General features: G+C 52.3%; 2 protein-coding genes across 10 annotated transcripts; both read right to left on the bottom strand.

Moving 5' to 3' along the window:
• Positions 1–3,186: 3,186 nt before the first annotated feature.
• On the bottom strand, positions 3,187–8,839 carry REPIN1 (replication initiator 1). Of its 2 annotated transcripts, none has more exons than XM_034430566.3 (4): positions 8,041–8,839; positions 6,780–6,906; positions 6,395–6,496; positions 3,187–5,760 (listed from the first exon to the last, which is right to left on the bottom strand). In XM_034430566.3, the coding sequence occupies exons 1-4, from the start codon at positions 8,062–8,064 to the stop codon at positions 4,301–4,303; spliced, it is 1,713 nt and encodes a 570-aa protein (XP_034286457.2). In that variant the 5' UTR covers positions 8,065–8,839; the 3' UTR covers positions 3,187–4,300. The 2 variants fall into 2 exon arrangements, with proteins under 2 accessions (XP_034286457.2, XP_087750435.1); XM_087894309.1 differs by lacking the exon at positions 8,041–8,839 and adding an exon at positions 7,683–7,980.
• Positions 8,840–9,621: 782 nt separating this feature from the next.
• LOC117673271 (uncharacterized) lies at positions 9,622–25,524 on the bottom strand. 8 transcript variants are annotated; one of them, XM_060683267.2, is made up of 7 exons: positions 25,248–25,524; positions 23,251–23,357; positions 19,250–19,401; positions 18,385–18,499; positions 17,708–17,818; positions 16,400–16,513; positions 9,622–15,490 (listed from the first exon to the last, which is right to left on the bottom strand). In XM_060683267.2, the coding sequence occupies exons 4-7, from the start codon at positions 18,413–18,415 to the stop codon at positions 13,929–13,931; spliced, it is 1,818 nt and encodes a 605-aa protein (XP_060539250.2). In that variant the 5' UTR covers positions 18,416–18,499; positions 19,250–19,401; positions 23,251–23,357; positions 25,248–25,524; the 3' UTR covers positions 9,622–13,928. The 8 variants fall into 8 exon arrangements, with proteins under 8 accessions (XP_060539250.2, XP_060539252.2, XP_060539251.2 ...); XM_060683269.2 differs by having other exon boundaries at positions 18,385–18,451; positions 25,248–25,409; XM_060683268.2 differs by having other exon boundaries at positions 18,385–18,496; positions 25,248–25,385.
• Positions 25,525–26,295: the final 771 nt, after the last annotated feature.

Here is a 26,295-nt window from a genome sequence, read left to right as displayed (position 1 = left end):
CGTGCCCGCCAACTGCGCCTGGTTGCAAAAGACCTGAATGTGTGTGTCTGGGGGGTCTTTTCCCTCCGAGCTGGAAGAGGAGCGGAAGGGTCTTCTGGGTTCAGGACCGGGCAGGTGGGTTTGCAAAGCACGCTGCTCCTGCAGCTGGAGGCTCGGGGGAGGTTTTCTCCCAGGATGGGGGGGGGGCTGCTTTAGCCCCGTTTCGGGGAACAGTGCCCCTCCCTCTCCCCAAAACGCCCCCCCCCGAGTTCTTGCAGCTCCAGTCCGGAGTGTCTCCCCCCCTCACCACCAAATTGGGCGGTGGGCCTGTGTCTCCCCATCCCCCCCCCCGGTCTTTTCGCAAGCACCCACCCTACAGCCTTGCCAGGGGTCTCTGAGGCATCACGCCTTGGGAAGGACTCCAGGGCCTATGCTTCCACGCAAAGCCCCATCCACTAGATGCGGGGGATGGGGGTGGAGGTTGAGAAAGTGCCGCTGGATCCATAGTGTCACCGGGGGTGTGATAAAAAGAGGACCCTTCCCCAAGCCACCCATTGCCCCCAATGGGGCTTCTCAGGGCACCCCTCCCGCGGGATGGGCTGCTCTCCACCTGGTGGAGGGAAGAAGAGACCCCTCTTCATCCTCCAGGGATGGGGAGGCCGGGGAGGGGATAGCAGGGGGTTAAATCCCCCCCCTTTGAGCACAATGCTGGCTGCGGGTCAGACTAGAAGACCTCCAAGGTCCCTTCTACCTCTGTCATTCTGTAAGGGTCTCCTGTTTGAGCAGGGGGTCGGACTAGATGACCTCCAAGGTCCCTTCCAACTCTGATTTTTCATTTTATTTGATTTATATACCGCCCTACTCCCGAAGGACTCAGGGCGGTGAACAGGCACACGATAAAACACATAGAACACAAAAATTTAAGAGCAGAAGTAAAATCGGATTAAATCAATTTAGCCAAAAGGCAAATTTAAAACCCCAGGCTAAGAACAAATTAAAATTTACATTAAAAAGAGAATGGGAGAGGTTAGGCCAGACCAGCCTGGTGAAATAAGAAGGTCTTGAGAGCTTTTGTCATCTGGAGGCTCTGTGGAAGGGCTCAGGCGTTACTCCTGGCTTCCGTTCGGCGCCTCTGGCGGGTCAGTGCAGGTTTGTGAGTTAGCTTAACAACAGCATGGATTCGCTTAACAGCGGTTGCAAAACGGGGCAAAGTTCGCTTAGCGACTGCCTTGCCTTGCGAGGAAAATTGGGGGCCCAGTTGTGGCCGTTAAGTCGAGGACAGCCTGTCTTTCGAGATACCGGAACCCTTTATTTTTCTTCCCACCTTCCTTAAGTGATTCATTGCGGTTGTTAAGTGAATCACACTGTCATTAAGCAAATCCGGCTTCCCCGTCGACTTTGCCGGTCGGGAGATCGCATTGCGGGACCTCCGGATGCTGCGGCCGTCATAACTACGAGTCCGTGGCCAAGCACCCGAAATTTCGATCATGTGACCTCAGGCTTGCCATAACGGTCGTTAAGTGAGAAGCAACGGACCGTCGTAAGTTGAGGACTGCCTGGGATTCACTTCACCACCCCACCAAACAGGATCATACAGGCTGGTCCTTGACTTACGACAACTGAACCCCACATTGCTCGGTGACCCACAGTTGCACCCCTCTTTTGCCGCCGTTAAGTGAATTGTGGCTGAATCAGGTGGGGTTGGGAGGACTTTTGGGAGGGAACACTAACAAAGGAGGGGGCTAGAACCATGGGGAGGGTCTGCTTAAGAAGACCCCACCCCCCAAAAGGAAAGGGTCTTAACACTGGAAGCCACCTTTGGTTTGTCGCCTGGGGCTCCAGCAAGAAATCAGAAGAGTTGGGAGGGGCCTTGGAGGTCATCTAGTCCCCCCATAAATTGAGGGAGTGGGATGCACGCAAGCCAAGGTAGCAAAAAGGGAGGGGGGACGCCCAAGGCCGTGCAGCAAAGGGGAAGGCTGGGGGCTCCTTGCTTGAGGAGGGGGCTGGACTAGATGACCTCCAAGGTCCCTTCCAGCTCTGTGATTCTATAAGGGTCTCCTGCTTGAGGAGGGGGCTGGACTATATGGCCTCCAAAGATCCCTTCCATTATTCTGTAAGGGTCTCCTGCTTGAGGAGGGGGCTGGACTAGATGGCCTCCAAAGATCCCTTCCATTATTCTGTGATTCTGTGTTCTGTAGAAAACCTCATCTCCATCTGCTGCACCGCACTCCTTGCACATGCGCAAAGGGGCTCCCCTAATCCTTCCTTCCTCCCGCCCCGGAGATGCAGAGCAACCGTTTTGGCAGGCCGGCTGCAGCGATTGGACGCGGCCGCCTGCCAATCACCACCCCGAAGGGCGTCACCGGGGTCGACCGACGCCGCCCAAACGAAGGAAACATAAAAGCCTTGCGGCGGTTGTTGTGCGCTTGCGCAATCGGCGTCCGGGGGCGGGGAAAAAAGACCGGCCAATCCACAAGCAGCAGAGATGCCCCGCCCCTCCAGCTTACTCTCTTTTTAACCCCCGCGCTGCCGATGCGGCGCGAAGACGAAAAAGGGACCAAGGAGAGCAGGAATTGCTTGGAAAAAATAAATAGATAGATAAAAGACTGGGAAACTCTAGCCCCGAAGCCCAGAATAGAGATGGAAGGGACCTTGGAGGTCTTCTAGTCCAACCCACCCACCCCCTGCTCCGGCAGGAGATCCTAGTTTACACGTAGTCCTCAACTTGCGGCCAACATTTACAACGCTAAGTGAGGGATGGGTGAAGGGAGTTTTGCCCCCTCTTGACGTTCCTTTCTTGCAACAGCTGTTCAGTGAATCTCTGCTAGGTAGAATAGAAAAGAGAATATAATAGAATTAAATATAATAGTAGAATTAGAATAGGATAGAATAAATGAGAATATAGAATAGAAGCAAAGTAGAATAGAATCAAATAGCATTAGAATAGAATGAGAAAAAAATAGAATTAAATATAATAGTAGAATTAGAATAGAATGAGGCTATAGAATAGAATACAATTTGAGCACAATCAGAATAGAATAATTAAATAGGATTAGAATGAGAAGAGAATTGAGAAGAGAATCAGAATAGAATAGAATAAAAATAGAATAGAATAGATACTAGAAGTAGAATGAATAGAATTAGAATATTAGAATTAGAAAGAATGAACAGAACAGAACATGAATTATAAGCAAGCGCAGGCCAGGCTTTCAAAAGTAACATCTACCTCTTTATTTATGTTATTTTTTAAGAGTATACAGTAGGAAATTGGTGGAAACGTGAACTAACGCATCGTTTTCCAGCACAGAGCTAGCCTCGCGGCTGTTGACGGACGTCAGGAATTGGAAGCAGGCAATCCGGCCTCTTCTCACCTCTTTCCAACAACCCAAATTCTACTCTTTCTATAAATAGGGAAATAACAAGAGCAAGAGTGTGGCGCGACGCGGCCAGCCTTCATCGCGTGCAGGGACTCGAACGACGCAGCTCTCCCACAGAGATCCAGAAGGGTCTCCAGGGATCTTCAGGGGCCTTGGAGATGGACCAGAAGACCCTCCTTTGTCCCCGTAGGGACGATCCCCTGCTCGCCTTTTTAAGCCGTACGTTTTGCCCATCGTTGTTGTTGGTGTCCCGTAGATCGTGGTGAAACTGAGGTCCCTGTACTGATCTCACTAGGGTGGGAGGGCATCATTTGTGGAAACTGCCCTACTCTTTTTTTTCCCCTTTTCCCTCCCCGAGGGACGGCCCTTGGAGACCGAAGAAGAGTTAATGTCGTGAGGGAGGGGATAAGCCAATTCTCCACCCACTGTGCACCCCTCTACCTGGGACTCTTTGGGGAACAATTCTGCCTACGGATGTTCACCCCAATTTTGCTCCACCTCTGAAGATAACAGGACAGCTATCCATCTGGAACCTGATAGAGTCTCCTACTTGGGCAGAGGGTTGGTTTAGAAGACCACTCCAAGGTCCTTCCAACTCGGTCGTTCTGTATTCTGAAAACTTCCCGCACGCCGCGACGTAGCTCCCGAGTTTCTCTCAACGCCAGCAAAATCCTAAAAAGCAGTCGTCGTCTCCTTGCCAGCCTCTCCTCAGTTCTCGGAGACCCAGGGCACGGTGCCAGGTGTTGGGGTCCCTCTCACATCCCCCCAGAAGAAAACTAAGGCACCTTCTGCTGGCCTCCAGGGTGTCAGGGACAGCCCTTGGAGGCAGGAAGGACTTCTCCATAGATTTTGTGCGCACCCTTGTCCAAGGAAAACGTGGAAGAGAGGTTGGAGGGGGAGAAGCCGAGACTCGGCGCACAGCTGCAGAAAGACCATCCCCTCCTCTAATTCGGTTGCTGAATCTGTTGGCCTGGGTATCCCGGACGGAGTCCCACCTCCACCTCGGCTCCAGTCATGTTCCTGTGGCTGCGCTGATGCGCCCGCATGTTGGAGCCTTGGCTGAAGACGCGTGGACAGAGCGGGCAGGCGTAAGGCTTCTCGCCCGTGTGCAAGCGCTCATGCGAGACTAGGTTCGACTTTTGGGAGAAGCGCTTGGGACAGCGGCTGCAGGCGTATGGCTTCTCCCCAGTGTGGATCCGAATGTGGGCCACCAGGTACGGCTTGCAACGGAATTGCTTGGCACACACTGGGCAGATGAAGGGACGATCCACCGCCGGCTGGGGCGAGGGTGGAGGAAGGATCCCGGCCAGCTGGGGCAGTGGGGTGGTGCCCCGGGCGCAAGGCAGAAGCATGTCGGCAGCGAGGCGGACAGGCTGGAAGGCATCCAGACCTAGAGACTCAGGCACCGGGCGCTGCTGGCTGGCAAACGCTTCCCCGTTGAAGGCCTCGAGAGGGTGCGGGCTGCCGTGGGCGAGGGGTTCCCGCGAGTGGATTTTCTGGTGGGAGATGAGGTTGGGCTTGTGGCGGAAGCTCTTGCCACACTGGGCGCAGACGTATGGCTTCTCGCCGGTGTGGATGTGCTGGTGGGAGGCCAGGTATGCCTTGCTGCCGAAGGACTTGCCGCACTCCTGACACTGGTAACGCCGTTCGCCTGTGTGCACCTGCCGGTGGGCCAGCAAATTGGGCTTGTGCCGGAAGCTCTTGCCGCACTGCGTGCAGGCATACGGCCGGTCAGTGGCCAGGTGTGCCAACGCCTCCGCCTTAGGCACCGAGCCTGCGATGCCCTCAGCTGCCATGTGGGCCATCTGGTGGGTGACCAGCTCCTCCCAGCCATGGAAGCTCCACCCACACTGGTCGCAGATAAACTCCCCGTTGCTTGGCAGCCCGGGTGCCTGGTGGCCGGGAAGCGGCTGCGGCCCGTATCCAAGAGCCCACGGGTTGAAGCTGGTGGCTGGTGGACCCTGCTGGTGCAAAGCCATCTCTGGCCAGAAGGGCAGTGTGCCCTCACCCTGGCTGCTGGGGAAGGGGCTGGCCCCAGTGCCCATCTCGCCCTCCTGGGGCCCGGCCAGCTCTGGGGCATGCGGGGAGTGTCCAGCTGCCTGGGGGATGACCCGGGGCCACTTACGGACGTGGAGACGCCGGTGGGCAGCCAAGGCGACACGTCCCAGGAAGCTTCTTCGACATTTGGGGCACTTGTAGGGTTTCTCCCGCTTCCGAGGTCTGGGCTTCGGCTCCGGGATGCCCTCTCCTTCACCCGCAGGGGGCTCCTTTCTTCCAGTCTGCGAAACTGGCCGTTTGGGCTTCTTTCCCGGCGTAGAGGGGTGGGGGGCGCTGGGCTTCTTCGCCTGCTCAGAAGGCCCTTGCAACCCCTCGGTGCTTTTCGCCTCCTGCTCCGGTCTCACAACTGCGAAGAGACAAATCATCCCAGTTGGAGTGGGGGGATTTGAACCCAGGACATCTCTTCCTTTCTTCTTTCCTTCCTGTCTTTTTCCTTCCTTCCTTCTTTCCTACCTTCCTTCCTTCCTCTTTTCTTTCCTTCCTTCCTCTTTTCCTTTTCTTTATTTTCTTCCTTTCTCTTCTTTTTCACTTTCTCTTTTTTCTTCCTTTCTTTTCCCTTCTTTCATCTTTCTTGTTTTCTTCTATGTCCCTCTTTTTTTCTCTTTCTTTCTTTCTTTCTCTTTCTTTTATTCTTTCTTTTTCTTTCTCTCTCTCTCTCTCTCTCTTTCTTGGTAACTTTCGTTCCTTTCTTTCCTTCCTTTCTCTGTCTTTACTTTCCTTCCTTCCTTTCTGTCTTTTTTCTTTCCTCCTTCCCTTTCTCTTTTCTTTTTACTTCCTTCCATCCTTCCCTCCCTCCCTCCCTCCCTCCCTCATTATATTTAATATTTTTAAACCACCCACAAAGAGGGAATCTCCCCTAGCAAGCTCCCTCTTTGCCTCTCAGGACCCCGGAAACAATTGACCCGATCCAGGCAGACGGGTACAGAGTCACCACCCAACACCCCAAGCCCATGCAGAGTGGGAGACCCCCTCCCCCTTACCTTGGCACTCCCCATCTTGCCCCGGAGGTGGCCTGGCACCGATCTGGGACACCTCTCCTCGTGCCAGCTGGGACAAGAGTTCAGGGATGGCCAGTAGACATTCTGCAAAGGGAAAGAAGGGGATTGGACTAGATGACCTCCAAGGTCCCTTCCAACACTATCATTCTGCTTGAGCAGGGGGTCAGACTAGAAGACCTCCAAGGTCCCTTCCAATTCCATTATTCTCTGCCCCTGTTCCTTGCCAACTCCTTCTACGGAGGTCAGGCTGACCGCTAGGATAGTGAAGGAGGATTTCTGGCAGTCCCAAATGCCCCCCTCAAACCCACGATATCCCACCCCCTCCCGCCGCCAGGGAGAGGTGTTGGGGAAACCCTGCAGGCGTTACCCAGCGAGGAGACCAGCTGGAAGTTCTCGGCCATGACTTCACGATAGAGGTCCTTCTGCCATCCATCCAGCTCTGCCCATTCCTCCGCTGAGAAGCAGATCGCCACATCCCCGAAGGCCGCCAGCACCTGTCGGGAGGATGGCCAGGTGAGGACGGGACGGGAAGTGGCCCTGCTCTGGTTCCATTCCAGCCAGGCGGAGGGAGATACCCCTCCCAAAAAAGTGCACAGGGGGAGGGGCAGAGAACTTCCCTCTTTCCTTCCCTTCTGTTTCTCTTTCTCCTTCCTTCCTTCCTTTTTTCTTTCTTTCCTCCTTCCTTCCTTCCCTTTTCCTTCCTTCTCTTCCTCCTTCCTTCCTTCCCTTTTCCTTCCTTCCTTCCTTCCTCTTTCTTTCTCCCTTCCCCTTTCCTTCCTCTCTCCTTCCTTCCTTCCCCTTTCCTTCCTTGCCTCCCTCCCTCTTTCTTTTTCCTTCTCTCCTTTTTCTTTCCTTCCTCTCTTTTTCCTTCCTTCCTTCCTCCCACCCTCTTTCCTTCCTTTCCTGAGCCCCACACCAAAGGAAGGTCCGGGGTGGGGGTTACTCTCCGAGACCCCGCCGCCAGCTTACTTTCCTGCACAGGTTTCAAACGTGCAACTTTGGCACGGAAACTCTCTTCCAGATGTTTTCCCAGCTGGGACCCTGGGGGGGAGGGGTCTCCTTTGCATCTTCTGCAAATCAGCTGCGCCCCCCTCCCGGTTCCGGGGTCCTATAAGTGAAGCGCTTGGGTGGGTGGGAGGCGGTTGCCTTGCAAGCCTTCCCTTTGCAAGTCCCGGACGGAAAATAGGGGAGGGGGGTTTCCTTCTTTCCAGCCCCCAATCCCGCCCCCACTTCTCAAAAGAGCGATGGGATCGCGGGTCCTACTACCTACCCGCAAGGCGGAGCAAAGCAACTTTCCTTCCCCCCCACCGCAAAGAGGGGAAGGGGCGGGATGCAAGAGAAGGTTCTGGGGAGGGGGTCTCAGCCCGGGTCTAAGAGACGAGCCACCCCGACCCCCGCGCGGGCAGCAATGTGGAGGTGGGGTGGGGGTCGTTCCTGGGGGTGGGTAGGAGGTTTTCTTCCATCAGAATAAGGGGAGGGGGCAAGCCAAGCAGCAGCGCCGCCCCCGCAAACAGCAGCGGCAGAGCTGTTCCCACCACCGGAGGAGGGGGCTTGGGGCGTGCAAAGGCGGGGTTGCACCGGTGGGTGGGTGGGAGAGAGAGAGAGAGACCCGGGCCCACTTGGCCTACCTGCGTGGGGGTCCCTCCGGCCATGGCTCTTATCCCCCCCCCACACACTCTTCCGCGGGGCGGTCTTGCAAGGATGGAGAAGAGTGCGGCTCCGTATTGCGGACCCCGGTTCGCTGGTCCTGATGCTGCTGCTTGCTTAGCCGGTTGCTCTTTTGTTAGCCTTGCAAGATTTACACTCCGAGGAGGAGGAGGAGGAGGAGGTAACAAACAGCTGCACGCCGGGAAGTGTAGTTTTTCCAGGCCTTCCCGGAGCAGGAGGGCGGGGCCAACCCAGACCGACGCCCCCCTACCCACCTTTCTGTCTCCGAAACCAGCCCCCCCCACACACACACTCCCCCGCGCCCAGCGTAGCCCGCTGCTGCAGACCCCGGCCGTTGCAAGGCAGCGCGAGGATCGGAGTCCCGCGGGGCGGCTCGAGGCACCCACCCCCTTATTTGGACCACCCACCGAAAAGGATGGAGCGCAGCCCGTGCGCGCAAACGGCTCCGGCCTCGTCCGATCGCTCCGGGCGGAAAAAGCGGGTTAAGGGAAAGAGGGACCCTCCCCCTTTCTAAAAGGGGTCTTGCAGCTGGAGGACACGAAACCCCCTCCCCACTGGCTCTTCCGAAGGGTCGTCAAGAGCTCCCGCCCTCCCCCGCCGTGGAGGAGCGGGTTTAGATTCTGCGGGTCTAGCAACTTGACTTTCCGAGGGGAAAAATAAAAAAAGTTCCCCCTAAACTTTTTTTGTTGGCTTCAACCCCCCCCCCCTCCCTCGGCTCTTAATTTCCCCATGTTTGGGGTGGGGGTCTCTGCTCCGAAGAGGGAACAAGCAGGGTGGGAGGGATATTTTGCTGATCCTTGGTGGGTGGTGAGAAACGGTGCGTGGGGGGGTCTCCCTGGCCCTCCCCTCTTCTGAACCCCCCTTCCGGAGCCTGCTTGCTTTTATAAAGCTCTAAATTGGGGAGGGGTGGAGAGAAAGAGAGAAGCCCCTCCCTTAGGGAGAACTGGAAACTTTTTTTAGAGCAAGGAACCCACTGGAGGCCCCCCCGAAATTTCTGCTGAATTCAAGAGAATAGAGTTGGAAGGGACCTTGGAGGTCATCTGTCCAACCCCCTGCTCAGGCAGGAGACCCTGTAAGTGCCATTGCAGATAAGTGAATGCCCAGTCTCCTCTTAAAAACCTCCAGCAACGGGAGCACCCACAACTTCAGGTGGTGAGCAGTTCCACCAGTTAATCCTCCTCACCGTCAGGAAGTTTCTCTTTAATTCCACATTGCTTTTTTCAATTAATTTCCATCCATTGTTTCTTGTCTTGCCTTCTGGTGCTTTAGAAAATAAGTGGAACCCCCCCCCCCCCTTTTTGGGGCAGCCCTTCAAATACTGCAATATTTCCATCGTGTCACCCCAAGTGCTTCTTTTCATTAAAGGAGGTCTATCCGAATCCTGCCACCATTCTTGGTATGTTTTCATCACCTTAGTTGCAATTCTTCCAAAAAGTTTGGTGATCCAATCCGCTTCCTGCTGGCAATCCAGCTTTTCCTGCTGTTGGGTCCCGAGCCTTTCGCACCTATCCCCCACCCCTTGCAAAAAAAACACCCACCGCAACTGTAAGAAAGCCTTTATTGCAAATAAACATAGCTCAGAAAATAAGACATAATTATTATAATAATACATCTGGAATAGGCCCTACGGCCCCGTCTGGATTAATGGGGCATGAAGTGGCCGACGTGGGGTCTTTCGGAGGCCGCTCGTGGAAGGGGATGCAAGCACGGGTGGCTGGGAAGGATGTGGGGAGGGGGGTAGTCATCTCCTGGCTTCTGTTTCAAGGATGTGGTGTGGGGTTGTGGGGGGATAGCAGTCTCTCGTGTCCAGTTTTGGGCCTGACCGCCGTCTTCTTCCATCAGCGGCTCTACCTCCATTTGCGGGGACTCCAGACCCGCTCAGCAAAAAAAAAAAAAGTCATTTTCGGGGCAAAGTTGCAGGGGGGAGAGGGAGTGGGTGGGGAGGGGAGGAAGACCCCCTCCCCAATTCTTGTGCTGGATCCTGAGCTCCGAGCAATTTCGATGCACTGAGGAGGTCCAGCGTGAACAAACGATGTCAGCAGCGATGGGCGTTGTGCATTTCTCCGAAGGCGACGTGGTTGGAGGGGGGTAACCGCCATGCACAGAGAACACCCCCCCCCCAAATGCTGGGAGGAAATGGGGGGAAGGCTGGGGCACAGACAACAGAAATGGCAACCCCTGCATGCTCGGGGCGCAAGCAACTGACTGGCTGCTCTGGAGGCCGGATCCAGCAAAGACGTCCTTCGGTCCCTCATCCAAAACAGGTCTGATCCCGGAAGAAGAGCTGGGAGATTTCTGCCTGCCAGGCTGACCTCTGACCTCTCCCCAATCCTTCCAGCCTCGTCCCACTCCCAAGGATCGAGGGGGACCCACTATCCAGAAGGTGGGTTGCCTCTGAACAGCAACTTCGCTCTTTTGGGATGGGAAAAGCATTGCTGCATCTCCTCACCCCAAAGAACGGGGTGCATCCGGATGACCTCACAGTGCACTCATTCCAAATGCGGCTTTGTTACACATCCTGCTTAAGCCTGTCGACCTGAGCCACCAAGTCCCTCTGAACCCACTTTTTTGGGGGGGTGGGGACAAGGCCATGGTTCTTTTAGCTGGCCACGGTTAAGAGGGGAGAGGTTTCCGTGGCTGGGAGCAGCTCCGCGAAGGTGCAAATCGGCAACACGGGGAGGAAAAGGGCTGAGGGAACCCAGGACACCCCCCCTTCAAACATCTCTTCCATCTGACCCACCCTCTCCCCCATATACTGGGGGCTAAGCAACCAAATTTCCAGAAGACCCTGCAACTGATATTGCAGACCTTGCCGCTGATATTTCCTGCAACATCTTCACAGAGGCCATATTTGATCCGAACAAAAACTGCAGGGTATTCCCAGACACCACCACCACTACCCCAGCAGCCAAAAATTCAGAACAGCTCAGCTAGATGTTTCACCTTTTCAACCTGCCTCGGCACCCCGGAAGGAGGAACGTTACTGAAAAGCCTTTGGGAGGGAGGATCCTGCCTGCTTCAGCAAGGAACGTCGTACAATCCCGCCGATGCTGCCCGCACACGACCACAATCAGCCAAAAACAACGACAAAGGGCTACAAAGCCGTATCTCGCCTGGGCAAAGCAGGGGGGGCGCTGCATCTGACCTCCCAGCACCCCGAGGAATAAAGGGGACCAGGCAGCTGGTTCTCTCTAGCACAATGGCCACCAAGAGTTGGCCACGGCAGACTGGTTCTGTGTAGGGCAATTTTCCGCGGACTGGAGGAATTAGTTTTATGCGCTGCCTGCATCCCACGGATGCGCGGATCGGGCTTCACTTGCTTGCACAGGTTCCCGGCAGGCTGCTAACCGGTGTTGGTACACAGGCCAGGATTGGGTACCCCTACTCTAGCGGCAACTTCCGGGCTAGCTATGGAGTTAACCGTTCCCCAACTTTGTCGCTTGCCCGACTCGCCTTCAATACCGAGAAAACGAAAACTTGAAGGCAGAATTTGGAGGCTCTCCAGCAGCTGGCAGGGCAGGGCTGCCCCCCTTCTGGTCATCCCGGGCCTGGCCAACAGGCAAAGGCCCAACCACACGTTGGAACACTGTTTTCCGAGCACGTCAACTCAACGAATGCAAGTCACAGCTCTTTGAGCACAAGAGTCCCAGATGGAGGGGCTTCTGGGTCTCTCGACCTCCTGCCCCACGGCCCTGGTTGTGGGGAAGAGGCCTGCGGTCACGTAGGGGCTTGACTATAGCTTCCCTTGCCTTCAGGGGCTGCCCCTGTGCTTGCAAAACTATCTCCATGCCATGCATGGCAGGACAGTTCTGCCCAAAACTCTTGTCAGGGAAGATAAGGGCAAGTCGCCCAACTCCCACTTACTTGACCTTGAACAACTTTTGGACAATTGTGTTTCTTTTGGGGGGGGGAATTGAGTCCGTCTGTTCCTTCGCGATGGGCCAAGCCCTCAACACACCTCCAGACTGGCGCGGCTGCATTTCGCCAGCTTAAAAAACAAACAAACCATGTTCCCCCCAACTTCCTGGCGGTTTTATCTCAGGGTGCACTGCTGAGCAAGGACTTAGTTAGAAGAATGCACCCCTCAAAGCCCGCTGGGAAAGAGCCACAGAGGAAGGACACTCATGGCTGGAGGTCTGGATTCTTTTTCCAAAGCTGCCGGCGGGAGGCACCTTCCATCACTTGGGCTGCAGACTGCAAGGAGCCCCCTTGTGCCAATCCACAAACCCACCCACCCCCGACCCATGCACGAAGCTGCCACTCTGTGTGCCCATGCACGGATCCGCGCACGAGCCACGGGTTCTCCCTCCTAGCATCGTTCGCACGCTCAACCGCATCTATAGGCATCAACACCTCTGCCTGTTCCCCAGATAAAATCCGTGCCATCCCTGGGCCCCGAAATCAGCCTAGCTCAATGGGCACCAGATACCCAGGAGAAGCTGGGATAGGGGAGCAGGCCAAGTCCTCCTACCGCCCCACTTCTCATCCCTTGCAGACTTTGGCAGGAGAAGGGGAGGCTGTCACTATTCCTCCTTCCTCCCCGTCCTAAGCCTGGACCCTCGGCGGGCTCCCCTTCTATGTTTTGACCATCTTGGGACCCTCCTGTGCGAAAGGAGACCCCACCCCTTTCTTTCCAGGAAGGCTTCCCAGCTTAAGGCACAGACCCCCCTCCCATAAAATTCAGTTTTACCCCTTTCAGCCAGGGCTAGGACCCAGCCTCGTGGGTGCCACGCGGGGAAGGGGGCAAGTCCAGGGGCGACAGGTCGTTCTAAAGTGCTTCTTGTTCGTTCTGGCCCCCTCCTTGTGCAAGGAACTCACCCGTCTTTCAGCCCCACCACAGTCCAACCTCTTTGGTGTCGGCTCCCCGCAAGAGTCAGACCTTTCTAGTCCAGCTGTTGGGAGCAGAGGGGAGGGGGGTTTCCTTCTGCCTTGCCCCACCCCCAAGACAGCCCCATGTTGCTGGGGGGAAAATGTGGCTTTCCTGACCTGGGGGCTCATTAAACTCTCGGAGTTGAGTGCCAGGCAGGGCCCCACCCCCAATGTCTTTTTTCCCTCCCCACCCACCCACCCCCCAAAAATCCAAGTTATGCATCACCCCGACGGACACACGGGGAGCATGACCACCGGCCTGTTCAGTTTGGCACAAAGCCGGCACTCCCTTGCCAGCAAGAGTTCAGCCGTCTGGTTTGTGCAGCGGTGCCAGCGTGATGACAAGAGTACATCACTGGAATGAGTTATTTCCATTTTTCCTTTCGTAAAGAGAAAAAATCTTTTCTTCGCAAGAGAGGGAACAGGGTCTCCGGAGTCTCCGAGGCGGCTTTGCAAAGCCATGATAACAGAGCAGACCCACCATCTTGGGGTGCGCTGAGAGCCATCTCTGGGTACGAGGAATTCCCCCCCCCCCCCCAAGATTCATCGAGGGGTGGTGCCATCAGTCGTTTCCGGGGCGGGGGGGGTGCTCTTCCATCTTCACTTCTTGTTTTGACTGCTGCCAAATTCTGGGTCTTCTGTTGTTCGGGAGTGGAGGGGCGTCCAGGGAGATTCGGGGGGGGGGGCTCAGCGGTAAGACAAGGTGGGCACGGTTTTGGTCCTCCTGCCATATGACACTTTTTTGGGGGGGAAGAGTGCCCTTGCTGGAAGGATGGACTGCCTCTTGAGACAGAAAGAGTCTTGGCCAGGTGGATCCAAGGAGGGTCCATGGGTGTCCCTAGAGCAGGAGGGGGCAGACGGGGGCTTCCCGGTTTAGGATACATGCATAAACCCTGCAGTCCGCCCCACAGGGCGTTGCCAGGGGAGATCCGAGGGGAGTCCAGTCCCGGCCAATCTGTGCTCGCCCCGTGCAGACAAGTTACCGCAAAGAATCAGGAATCGAGCAAAGTCTGGGATTAGGGGCAGCTGGGTGCGCCTGGCCACCCTGCTGGAGCGGAAGGGTGCGTGTTGGGCAGGGGAGGCCCAGCCAAGCACGGCCGGGGGCATCCCTGTTGCTGGGCTGGAGCTGCCCCAGATGCGGGGGGTGTGGAATGACCAAGGAGGCCCTGCCGGTGTGGCAGAGGCAGTGAAGCATCTCGCTCGGGGCTTCCACAGTGGTGGTGGGCCGGGGGGCAGCTGACAACCCTTTGGGCTTGGAGGTGATGGGCGGGGGTTGCCCCATGGGCACGACCGAATGGGCGCTGGAGGTGGGCAGCAACGGTAAGCCCAGCCGGCGTTGGCAATGGAGCATCTCCACGTGGGGATCCAGAATGGTGGGCGGAGCGCTCAGCTTCGGGCCCTGCTCTGAGCCGGGGGCCACTCCTTGGAGGTGCGCCGAGGGGCCGGCCGTGTGTTGACCAGGGGATGGGTCCGCAGGAAGACTCTGCCCATGAGGGGCCCCATGCTGGCTGGAGGGGGCGGGTCGGTGGACACCGGGGGAAGGGTCTCCGGGCATATCCGTACGGGGGCCAGGAGTGGCTCGCTGCGCAGCCGAAGCGGGGTCCCCCGGGAGGGCTTGTTGTAGCGCAGGGGTGGCCAGGAGGGTGCTAGTCAGTGGATCGGCACCCAGCACCTGCCGATGGGTACGCTGGTGAGCGCGTAGAGCTGACTCCCCCTTGAAGCGTTTGGGGCAGCAGGAGCAGGCGTGGGGCCGCTGCTGCGAGTGCGTGCGCTGGTGGGCCGCCAGGTTGCCCTTCTGGCTAAAACGCCGTCCGCAGGTGGCGCAGGGGAAGGGACGTTCTCCCGAGTGGATACGTCGGTGGGTGATGAGATTGGCCCGCTGGTTGAAGCGCTTCCCACACTCGGTGCAGGGGAAGGGCTTCTCGCCGGTGTGGATGCGCTGGTGGGTGATGAGGTTGGGTCGCTGGCTGAAGCTTTTCCCGCAGACGCTGCAAGGGAAGGGCTTCTCTGTTGAACGGCTGCCGCGCGGCACCGGCACTTTCGGCTCGGGCGCTATCAGCCCCTCTTGCACGGCGTGGGTGCGCTGGTGGGCCGCCAGGTTGGCCTTTTGGCTGAAGCGCTTGCCGCAGCGTAGACAGGGGAACGGCCGCTCACCGGTGTGAACCCTCTGGTGGGTCAGCAGGTTGGGGCGTTGGCGGAAGCGCTTGCCGCACTCCAGGCATGGATAGGGCTTCTCACCGGTGTGGATGCGCCCGTGAGTGATCAGGCCCTGCTTCTGCCGGAAGCACTTGCCGCACACCACGCAAGTGAAGGGGCCCGAACCCAGGCCTTGGGAGGGACGTCCGGGGCCACCCAGGTTGGGCTCACAGGAGGCCGCTTCCTCCTTCTTGACTCGGGGTTGGGGTCTCAGCTGCCCGGGGTTCGGGGCCAAGAACAGACCCGCCCGGGAACTCTCGGGGAAGAGCTGGTAGCGTTCCAAGCTGGCCACAAAGCCCTTCTGTCCGCCCTCTTCTTCCTTGATGGCTTTGCTCCGCCCAGCGGCTGTTCCAAAGCAGACAAAAAGAGGGAGGGGGGGGGGGACACAAAAGAAATGGAATGAAATAGTGCCGGGGTCCCCAACCCCCGAGCCATGATACACTACCAGCCCTGGCCTATTTGGAATCGGGATGCGCGAGCACCAGGCGAGGGCATATATGGGCACGGCTTTCGCGCGAGCAACAGGCATGCCGTCCCCTCATTTCTGACTCTGAGACACGACACTCATCTCCGTTTCTCAGCCAAGGGAGCCCGCACTGTCCAAAGACGCTTCCATGGGTCATGTAACTGGTATGGCTATACAGCAAAGGCGCACAGAACGCTGTCACCTTCCTACCAAAGTGGTACCTATTAATCTGCTTGAGCGTTGCCGTAGTACAGGTAGTCCTTGACTTTAGTGACCGTTCAAAGTTACAACGGCATCGAACTAAATGACTTACGACCATTTTTCACACTTCCGACGCAACAGTCTCCATGGTCACGCAAACAAAATTGAGATGGGACTGTTGCAAACCAATTCACATTTACGACGGTTGCAGTGTACCTGGGTCACCTGGATCCCCTTTTGTAACCTTCCGACCAGCCAAGTTGAGGGGCAAGCAGTGATTCACTTAACAACTGTATTACCGACTTACCGTCAGCAGTGATTCACTTAACAACAGTGGCCAGAAAGTTGGTAAAATGGGGCAAAATTGAACTTCGCGCAAGAAATTTTTGGCTCAATTAAGCTCGGCTCGTTAAGTCGAGGACGACCTCTGTTATTTATCCTTTTTATTATCTTATTATTTTCCCACTTTTATTAATATTATTATTATTATTATCCGTTGCTTTGCATGTTGCCAATTGCTTGTGTACTGGAGACAAATTCCTGGTTTTGCTCCACTGTAAAACCAGGCGCTCCCCAGGCTTGCCTACCTTGGCAGGCGCCTGCGCAGAGTTTGCCTTCCTCCAACTTCTGACGGTCGGTGACCCCAAGTTCCTCCCACCGTTCAATCCAAGACAGGCTCTCAGGTTTGAAGAAACGGTAACCTGAGGAGGGGGGGGGGAAGAGATCACAAAAGGAACAGGTGAGCCCGTGAATTCTTCTTCACAGAATTTTCTGGAAGGATGGGAAGAGATGTGCTTTGAAGCGGCTCATCTCCCGGGTCCCACCAAGCCCTGATTTGGGCCATGTCTGTGAGTTGGGGCTGGGCTGAGAGAGGGGGGCTGGCCCAAAGTCACCCAGTCGTCTTTCATGCCTAAGTTGGGACTAGAACTCACTGTCTCCTGGTGAGTGGCCCAAAGTCACCCAGCCAGCTTTTATGCCTAAAGCGGGACTAGAACTCCCAGTCTCCTGGTGATTGGCCCAAAGTCACCCAGTCGTCTTTCATGCCTAAGGTGGGACTAGAACTCCCAGTCTCCTGGTGAGTGGCCCAAAGTCACCCAGCCAGCTTTTATGCCTAAAGCGGGACTAGAACTCCCAGTCTCCTGGTGATTGGCCCAAAGTCACCCAGTCGTCTTTCATGCCTAAATTGGGACTAGAACTCCCAGTCTCCTGGTGATTGGTTCAAAGTCACCGAGCTGTTTTTCATGCTGAAGCAGGGGTGAAATCCAGCAAGTTCTGACAGGTTCTGGAGAACCGGTAGTGGAAATTTTGAGCAGTTCAGAGAACCGGCAAATACCACCTCTGGCTGGCCCCATAGTGGGGTGGGAATGGAGATTTTGCAGTATCCTTCCCCTGCCGCACCCACCAAGCCACGCTCACCGAACCGGTAGTAAAAAAATTTGGATTTCACCACTGTGCCAAAGGTTGGGACTAGAACTCCCAGGCTCCTGGTTCCTAAGCCAGCATCTTCACCCCTACAGCAAGCTGGCTCAACTATCAAGCTAACCTTATTGAAAGAAGGGTGCTGGCAGAATTATAGTATTTATAGTAGTAATTATATATTTATTTCCCCTCCTGGTGAACTGAACCGAGACGAGGAAAACTCTCCCAAAGTGGCCACAAAGTGTCTTCAGGCCAAGGAAGACCATCCCGCAACTGCCACACGTTGTGTCGTTCGACACCCCTGAAGGGCCTGGGTTTGTCAGGCACCCGCAACCCAGCCCCATGCACAGTCAGGAAAGGAAACCTGAGGAAATGAAAAATAGGTGCGGCCATCCGAACCCTGGCTAGCACGGGTGTGTGTGTGGGTGTGTGGGTGTGTGGGTGGGTGTGTATACGGGATCAGCCCGCAGACGTACCTGGACATGGATCGGTGGGAATCCCGCGGGTGGAATCCAGCTGGTCACCCACGCACGGCTCTCCGACCCGCTCGATCCGAGACAGGAGATCGGGTTTGAGAACCGGATAGCCTGGAAAAGATTTGATGTGGCGGGTCACAGCCGGACAAAACAAACCAGCCCCTCCTCCCTGGCAGATGGCCGAAGGAAGACTCCTCTTCCCTGGGGCTCAGGAGGGAGGGGTGCTTCATTAACTGGCTGCCCCACCCGAGGAGGAGGAGGAGGAAAGACAGTGGGATACTTGGTGCTCTCTGAACTTGGTAGTTTTGTTTCAGATGTTTTATTATTAAACTAGGTTAACACCATCAGGGCAAGAAAGGAGGGAGGAGGAGAAGGAAAGATTTTTGGGTCCTGGGTGCTCACTGAGCTGGGTGATTTCCTGGAAGACATTTCATTACCAAGCTAGGTAACATCATCAGGGCAAGAAAGGAGAGGGGTTTGTGGAGGAGGAGGAGGAGGAGGAGGAGGAGGAGGAGGAGGAGGAGGAGGAGGAGGAGGAGGAGGAGGAGGAGGAGGAGGAGGAGGAGGAGGAGGAGGAGGAGGAAGGGCTGGGGGGTCCTGGGTGCTCACTGAGCTGGATGATTTCCTGGCAGACGTTTCATTACCAAACTAGCAAATGCTGTCAGGATGGCTCTTACCGAGAGAAGTCACCAGCTCGTAGTTCTCCATCACAACATCCAGAGATGGTGGAAGTTTTCTGAGCTCCTTGGGGAGGAAAAGGAGGAAGAGGAAGACCAGCTCAAGCGTTACCTGCTGGTGGGAAAAAAAGCACACACACCTACATCCCTCTGCTCCAACCATTCGGCAGCTAAGAACTAGAAAACCTTGGGACACTGAATCACAGAGTTCGAAGGCACCTCAGAGGTCATCTAGTCCAACCCCCTGCTGAAGCAGGAGACCCCATACCAGGAAAATCTATCTATCTATCTATCTATCTATCTATCTATCTATCTATCTATCTATCTATCTATCTATCTATCTAATCTCTGTGTGTGTTTGTATGTATGTCTGTGCGTGTGTGCGCGTGTGTATACACATACATATATACCGTGTTTCCCTGAAAATAAAACATGTTTTTAATCTATCTTCAACGGATAGTCCTTGCCTTACGACCGTTCATTTAGGGACCATTCCCAGTTATGATGGGACTGAAGACTGTGACCGTTGCAACATCCCCGTGGTGACGTGATCAAAACTTCAGACGTTCAGCATCGGCTTCCAGTTTACGATGGTCACAGCGTCCCAAGGGGTGGTGGTGGTAATGGGATCTCATTTTGCGACCTTCTAACAAGCAAAGTCCGTGAGGCAGCCGGGTTCCCTTCACAACTGTGGGGCTCACTTAGCAATACTAGGATCTGCTTAACGACTATGGCAAGAAAGGTCGTTGCATGGGGCAAAACTCACTAAATCAGGGTCCCACTTAACGACATGTTAGGTAGGCTCCATTGTGGTCATAAATCAAGGACTGCCTGTATCACATTTGTCAACCAAAGAGTAACTCACCTAAGTCGTGCAGGATTCACTTAACGACCGTGGCAAGAAACATCATCCAATGAGGCAAAACTCACTTCACTGAGGTCTCGCTTAATGACAGAAATTGGGGGCTCCGTTGTGGTCGTAAGTCGAGGATTGCCTGTATAACGCTGGTATTCCAGCTGGGAGAAAGACAGACAACAGAGATAGATGATAGAGATAGATAGACAGACAGAAATAGAGACAGACAGACAGACAATATAGATAGATAAGATACAGAGAGAGAAGATAGACAGGATAGATGGACAGACAGAGAGGACGGATGGATAGATACAGAATATAGATACAGGATAGATATAGACAGATAGACACACATATTAGATGACAGATAGATAATAGAGATGATAAATAACATATATACATCTACCCATCCATCCATATATCAGTCAGGTTTTTCCTACGTTAATCAAGATCTTTCTACAGAGAAATATATAGTTCAGTGAAATCCCAATTCACAAATATCAATAAATATTTGACCTTTATTTTTTTGAATAGTTTGAGATATATATACATATATATATATTTATTTTTATTTTGTTCTTCATAGGTTCAAATATATAATACTTTTTTAGTCAGGGTTTTTTCCTATGTAAGTCAAGATGTTTATGTAGCCATAGTGGGTACAATAAAAATAAATATTTGACCTTTACAGGGAGGAGTCATAAAATAAGGGTGTGGCTGGCTGAAGAAGCCTCATAAGACAGAAATAGTATTATCCCAGTCTCCCTTAAGTCTCACAGCAGACAACACAAAATGTCTGATAAAGCCTGAAAGTGGTGATTTGAGATATCACCCAACTATGGCTATACAAGCATCTTGACTTACATAGAAAAAACCCTGACTAAAAAAGTATTATATATATATATATATACACACACACACATACAATATACATTTATATGTATTATATATATGTATTGTATGTATGTATGTACCATTTCCCTAAAAATAAGACATCCCGATAATGATGTTTTATGATGTTTGTGTGTCTATATTTTTCTTGACTGTACACTGCCTTGAGTCCTACAGGAGAAAGGCGGTATAGAAATATAATAAATAAATAAATAAATAAATAATAAGCCCAATTGGGCTTTTGAGCACGTGCGCTAAAATAAGACTTCCCCAAAAATACGCCCTCCCCAAAAATATTTAAACAGAGCTGGAAATCAGGTAAGACGGCAAGAGGAGCCCCATCTTGCTCCACACACTCCACACACACAAATATATATATATATATATATATATATATATATAACATATATGTGTGTGTTCAGATATGCATATACATACAGTGTACGTACATACAGTGTATGTACGTATGTATATGTAATTTATATCAGGTAATTATAATTATATATAATTATATAAATACCTGATATGAGTTATATATACATACATACATGCTGTTTCCCAATTATACATATACAGACACACATACATATGTATATGTAACTATGAATGCATGTATGTATGTATGATGTTGGGTTGATCCCATTACAGGCAGTCCTTAACTTAAGAGCAACAGTCGACCCCAAAACGGGACGGTTGCTAAATGAGACATTTGTTAAGTGATTTGTTACGGCCCCGTTTTACGATTATTCTCGCCACGGTTCTTCATTGCATCCGGCTTCACTTTGTCTTTGCTGGTCCGACGGTCGCAAAGGGGGATCGCGTGAGCCCCGGGATGTTGCGACGGTCGTAAATGTGTGTCAGTTTCCAAGCGTCTTGATCATGGGCATGCTGCCACACTCATAAGTGTTCAAAAAACATTCTTTTTTTAATAGACGTTTAATATTTATACCGACCCCTTCTGTTAAAGAGAGGAGAATTGATTTATTATTATTATTCTTTTCAGAAAAAGAAAAGCGGATTTTTTTTTAATACTTAATGTCAGACGTTGGGCTCACATTTTTTCTCTCTTTTTCCTTTTACGTGCAAACGTTTTGCTTTTTTCTTTGCTGTTGTTACCGTTGGATGTTACCGTTGGATGTATGTTTTTTTTTTCTGTTTGGTGTTTCTGTTTTGTATTTTATTCCTATTTAATAAAACATTTTTTATTTATATATACATACACAAAAACACACAGATATATACACAGACACACATTGTTTTATATTTTATAATTGATATATAAATATTATATAAAACTTGAGAAGACATATATATATATGAGAAAACATATATATATATAATTTATCAATAAGAATAAAATATAAGACATTAAATATATTTAATAAATATAAGAATAAAATTCTTATAATATATATTGTATTATACACACAAACTTATTTTGTATTTTATTCTTATTGATAAAGCATATATATGTGGTGAAATCTAAAATTTGTTACTACCGGTTCTGTGGGTGTGGCTTGGGGGGGGAATGTGACTGAGTGGGCGTGGCCGTTTTTTTTTTTTTTTTACTTTTAAAACCATTTTTTCTACAACCTTTTTGGTGAAGAGGTTGTAAAAAAATGCTTTCAAAAGGCTCTGATGATCCCAGCTGAGTTGCCTGATCGGCAGAGGCTTTTTTTCTTTTAAATGCCTCTGACGATCAGGCAACTCAGCTTGGATCGTCAGAGGCATTTAAAAGACAAAAAGGGGGGGGGTCTTTTAAATGCCTCTGACAATCCCAGCTGAGCCGTGCGATCAACAGAGACCTTTTTAACTTTTAAAAGCATTTTTTCGGCCGAAGAGGTTTATTTATTTATTTATTTATTGGTTCGATTTATATGCCGCCCTTCTCCGGAGACTCAGGGCGGCTTACAATGCTTTTAAGCAATAGGGCTTTCGCCCCTCCCCCCAGGCGGTGTTCTTTTTTATACAAAATCAGCTTATTGCCCCCACAATCCAGGTCCTCATTTTACCTACCTCGAAGGGATGGAAGGCTGAGTCAACCTTGAGCCTGGTGAGATTTGAACTTGCAGTAATTGCAGGCAGCTGGTGTTACTTAACAGTGCTTTAGTCTGCTATGCCACCAAGGCTCTTCAACAGGTTGTAGAAAAAATGCTTTCAAAAGTTTAAAAAAAGCCTCTGATGATTGTGCAGCTCAGCTGGGCATGGGGGGGGGGGGAAGGGGAGGGGGCAGAGATTTTTGCTACCGGTTCTCCAAACTACCCACCTCCATCGCTACCACATTTCACCCCTGGTATGTATGTATGTATGTAGATATGTATGTATGTGTGTGTGTATATATATATATATACACAAACATCTTGAGCTACGTAGGAAAAAACCCTGACTAGAAAAGTATTATATATATATATATAAAATATATCAATAAGAATAAAATTCTTATGTAATATATATTATATAATATACAATATAATACCATTTCCCCGAAAATAGGTACCAACCAGAAAGTAAGTCCTAGCATGATTTTTCAGGATGCTTGTAAAATAAGCCCTACCCTCAAAACAAGCCCCCATTAAGATTGTCAGCCAGATAGTTGCATTTAGTACCGTATTTCCCAAAAAATTAGAGCTAACCAGAAAATAAGCCCTAATGTGTCTTTTGGAGCAAAAATTAATATAAGACCCTGTCTTATTTTCAGGGAAACACGGTATATATATTATAAATATACACACCCAAACTTGTTTAATATTTTATTCTTATTGATAAAACATTATATACACACTAGGGGTGGGTTTTACTTACCTTTACTAACAGTTGGCAGTGGGGCCGCACACGTGTGCTCGCTTCACTCACGTGCTCTTCTGCGCATACGCAGAAGCGTTTTGGTGACGTCGGGGTCAGTGGGCGGGGCCTCCCGCTGGTTTTACTACCAGTTCTATAGAACCGGTGCGAACTGGGGGCAACCCACCACTGATACACATGTTTTTTATTTTTCTTATTGATACATCAAAAAAATGACCTTCTCCTTCCAACTTATCTAGGTAATTTACCCACACACAGAAATAAATAAGAGAGGAAATACTTGAGGCTGGCATTAAAAAAACACCATTCCAACTTACCTGGCTCACCAGGAACTGGTAAGCATTTTTTTCATCCCAGCATGGAGCGATAATTTTTTGTTTGTTTGTTTCAATCCATTTATTTCAGTTGGCTTTTTGGAAAGTCCCTGCATAAATCAGGAAAATATCAAATTTCTTTTCGGGACAAAACATTGAAATGGAGGAAGTCTAGTCTAGTTGTTTTTTTTAAAAAAAGAAGGACCGGTGTGTGTGTGTGTGTGTGTGTGTGTGTGTGTGTGTGTGTGTGGACGAGGACAGACGGACATGATAGTAATATTGCAGTATTTGAGGGGTTGCCCCACAGAATAGGGGAGTCAACTTATTTTCCAAAGCACTGGAAGGGAGGACAAGAAACAATGGATGGAAAATTAACTAAGGAGAGAAGCAACCTGGAATTAAGGAGAAACTTCATAACAGTGAGGGCAATTAACCAGTGGAACTGCTTGCCACAAGAAGTTGTGATTGCTTCATCACTGGATGAAGAGACCAGACAGAAATGATAGAGGGTCTCCTGCCTTGAACAGGGGGTTGGACTAGAAGACCTTCAAGGTCCCTTCCAACTCTCCTGTTATTCTGCTGAAGCTCAGGGTTCAAACCTGGGTTGAACAGGAGGCAAACTAAGACTCAAACCAAGATCCCTACCCAAGCGAGGAAGGGACCCCTCCCCCAGCCCCACCAAAGGAGAAAACAGCTCATTTGACAGGGCCATCTGAAGTTATGGGAATCTTCTTCACCTGTCAACTCCCATTCTTTTTTTGTCCCTCCCTCCCTCCCTCCCTCTCATTTCCCTTTTCATCTTCTCTTTCTGCCTCTCTCTCTCTCTTTCTCTTTAGTTCTCTTTCCCATTTTCCTTCTTACTCATTCTATCTTTCATTCTCTTTCTCATTCTCTCTCTTTCTCCCCCTCTCATTCTGTCTAGCTTTGTGGGTTGGACTAGTTGACCTCCAAGGTCCCTTCCAACTGTTATTCTATGATTCTCTCTTCTCTTTCTCGCTTTCCTTTTCTCATTCTCTCTCATTCTTTTATTCTGTCTCTTTCTCCTTCTTCTTTGTCTCATTCTTTCTCCTTCTCTCCCTCTGATTCTGTCTTTTTTTCTCATTCTGACTTTCTCTCTCTCATTCTACCTTTCATTCTATCTTTCTCATTCTGTCTTTCATCCTCTTCTCTTTTTTCTCCTTTCTCTTTTTCTCTGTTGCTCTTATTCTTTTTGATTCACTCTTTCATTCCATCTTTCATCCTTTCTCAGCCTCCTCTTTCTCTTTCATTCTTTCTCCTTTCTTTCTTTCACTCGTTCTTTCTCAATTCTCTTCTCTTCCATTTTCTCTTTCTCATTCTCTCTCCTTCCTTTTTTCCTGTTTCTCATTCTCTCTCTTCCATCCTCTTCCTCTGCTTCCCTTCTCTTCCCTTTCTCTCTCCTCCCCCCTCCCTCTCTCTTCCTTAATTCCACCCTCTCCCATTTTCTCACTCTCTCTCTCCTTCCCTCCCCCCCCCCGCCGCCAAACTTCCCCGGACAAACCCCCCCACCTTCCCCCCCCCGTCCACCCACCCCAACCCCCCATAGTTAATGCTCCCCCTCCCCACCAGGAGAAAGACCTCTGGCGAGGGTGGGGGCAGAGACGTCACTGCAGGGCCAGACCCCCTTCCCCAAAAAGGAGCACCTTCCTCCCTTGGGGGAGGGGGAGCCAGACCCCCGCCTCAAATCCAGCCAAGGGGGAAAGCTTTCCTCACCCGCCCACCCCGCCCTGTTGCGCCCCCTCCCCTTTCAGCTCGTCTTGGGGACGGGGCGAACCTTCCTTCCTTGGCTGGATATGAGGCGGGGGTCCTGCTCCCCTAAGCCCCCTCCCTCCTCCCCCTCCTCCCCCGCTAGGCCCGACGCCGCTCACCCGTCCAACCGTCGTAGGGAAGGCCGGCCGGGCCTGGCTTTCCTTCCCTCCCGCCACGTGGGACCCCCCCCACGGGCCCCCCCTCCCCGAGACGCCAGTCCCCCCCCCGCTCACCAGGCCGCGCCGTGACCCCTTGACCCGGCGGGCGGGGTCGCCATAGCAACAAGGGCGACGGTCCGGGCCCCGTGGCGGACGCGTCGCGCGTCAGCGACGCATCATCGGGCCGAGACGCTGACCTCACGCGGTGACGTCACACGCGCGCCCTCCCTCCCCCCCGCGCCTGCGCTCGCGCTCTCTCTCGCTCTTCGGGCCGAAGGAGGCGAGGCTCTTTTAAAAAAAAAAAAAGAAAGAAAGAAAGAAAGAAAAAGACCCGGTTGAAGGAAGCGGAAATGACGTGTCGACGCACTTCCTCCCTTCGCCTTTCGCTGCGCGCGCATCGGCCCCTGGAGCCTGGGGGGGAGTCAAACGCTACCGCGTCACGTGGCAACTGGCGGCGTCTCGGGACATTTTTTTCTTTCGCGGAGCCCGGATGGGCGCGGTCTGCGGATGACGCATTGCCAGGTTAACAGGCCCGCCCTAAGGGAATTCTCCCCACCCCTCCCCACGCTCAGCATGACGGGAAAGAGAGTTCTTCGTTTCGCAATCGGGGCGAATATCTGTTCTTCACAGATTTGTTTTCAGAGACAAACAGGGACTTCGTGCCCTCGCACGTCTCAAAGAGAAATCTCGCGAGAACGGCCCGCCGAGTATTTGATTTTTTTCTTTTCGCCCCCCCCCCAAAAACTTTACCTCGCGCGGTTCTCTGGGAATTGGAGTTCGGCGATTTGAAGGCCGCAGGGTTCCCAAGCGAGGCTTTTCCGAATCTGGGCCTTGGATTGCAGGCCCCATGGTTCCCCGTCACCTCGATCCGCGGCCATCGAAGCGGGGAATCATGGGCTCTGTAATCCAAAACCTGCTCCATGTAGCTCAGCTCTGCCCTGTTTTGTTGAGTGTGATATTTCTCGATTATAGAAACTTTAACCGGGATTGGGGGGGGGGGGAAATGTTACCAACTCCCAGAATCCCCCAGTAGTCTGGGGGATTCTGGAAGTTGAAGAATTGAAATCCATCTGCTGGGGATTCTGGGGGTCAAAGTTCACTCGTGCTGGCTGAGGATTCTGGG

Source organism: Pantherophis guttatus, chromosome 4 (assembly GCF_059756535.1).
Source record: "Pantherophis guttatus breed Tessera chromosome 4, ASM5975653v1, whole genome shotgun sequence".
Lineage (NCBI taxonomy): Eukaryota > Metazoa > Chordata > Lepidosauria > Squamata > Colubridae > Pantherophis > Pantherophis guttatus.
Note: the sequence above shows the minus strand (reverse complement) of the source record. Positions and strands in the feature narration are given on the sequence as shown.

What these genes read in the sequence shown, in the direction of transcription:
- REPIN1 (XM_034430566.3), bottom strand. Translation starts at nt 8,064, where the DNA reads ATGGCCGGAGGGACCCCCACGCAG. An exon ending in CCAGCTGGTCTCCTCGCTGG is followed by an intron (nt 6,497 to 6,779) that starts GTAACGCCTGCA and finishes TTCCCTTTGCAG; the next exon opens with AATGTCTACTGGCCATCCCT. An exon ending in GCAAGATGGGGAGTGCCAAG is followed by an intron (nt 5,761 to 6,394) that starts GTAAGGGGGAGG and finishes GTCTCTTCGCAG; the next exon opens with TTGTGAGACCGGAGCAGGAG.
- LOC117673271 (XM_060683267.2), bottom strand. Translation starts at nt 18,415, where the DNA reads ATGGAGAACTACGAGCTGGTGACTTCTCTCG. An exon ending in TCCCACCGATCCATGTCCAG is followed by an intron (nt 16,514 to 17,707) that starts GTACGTCTGCGG and finishes CCCCCTCCTCAG; the next exon opens with GTTACCGTTTCTTCAAACCT. An exon ending in CTGCGCAGGCGCCTGCCAAG is followed by an intron (nt 15,491 to 16,399) that starts GTAGGCAAGCCT and finishes GCTTTGGAACAG; the next exon opens with CCGCTGGGCGGAGCAAAGCC.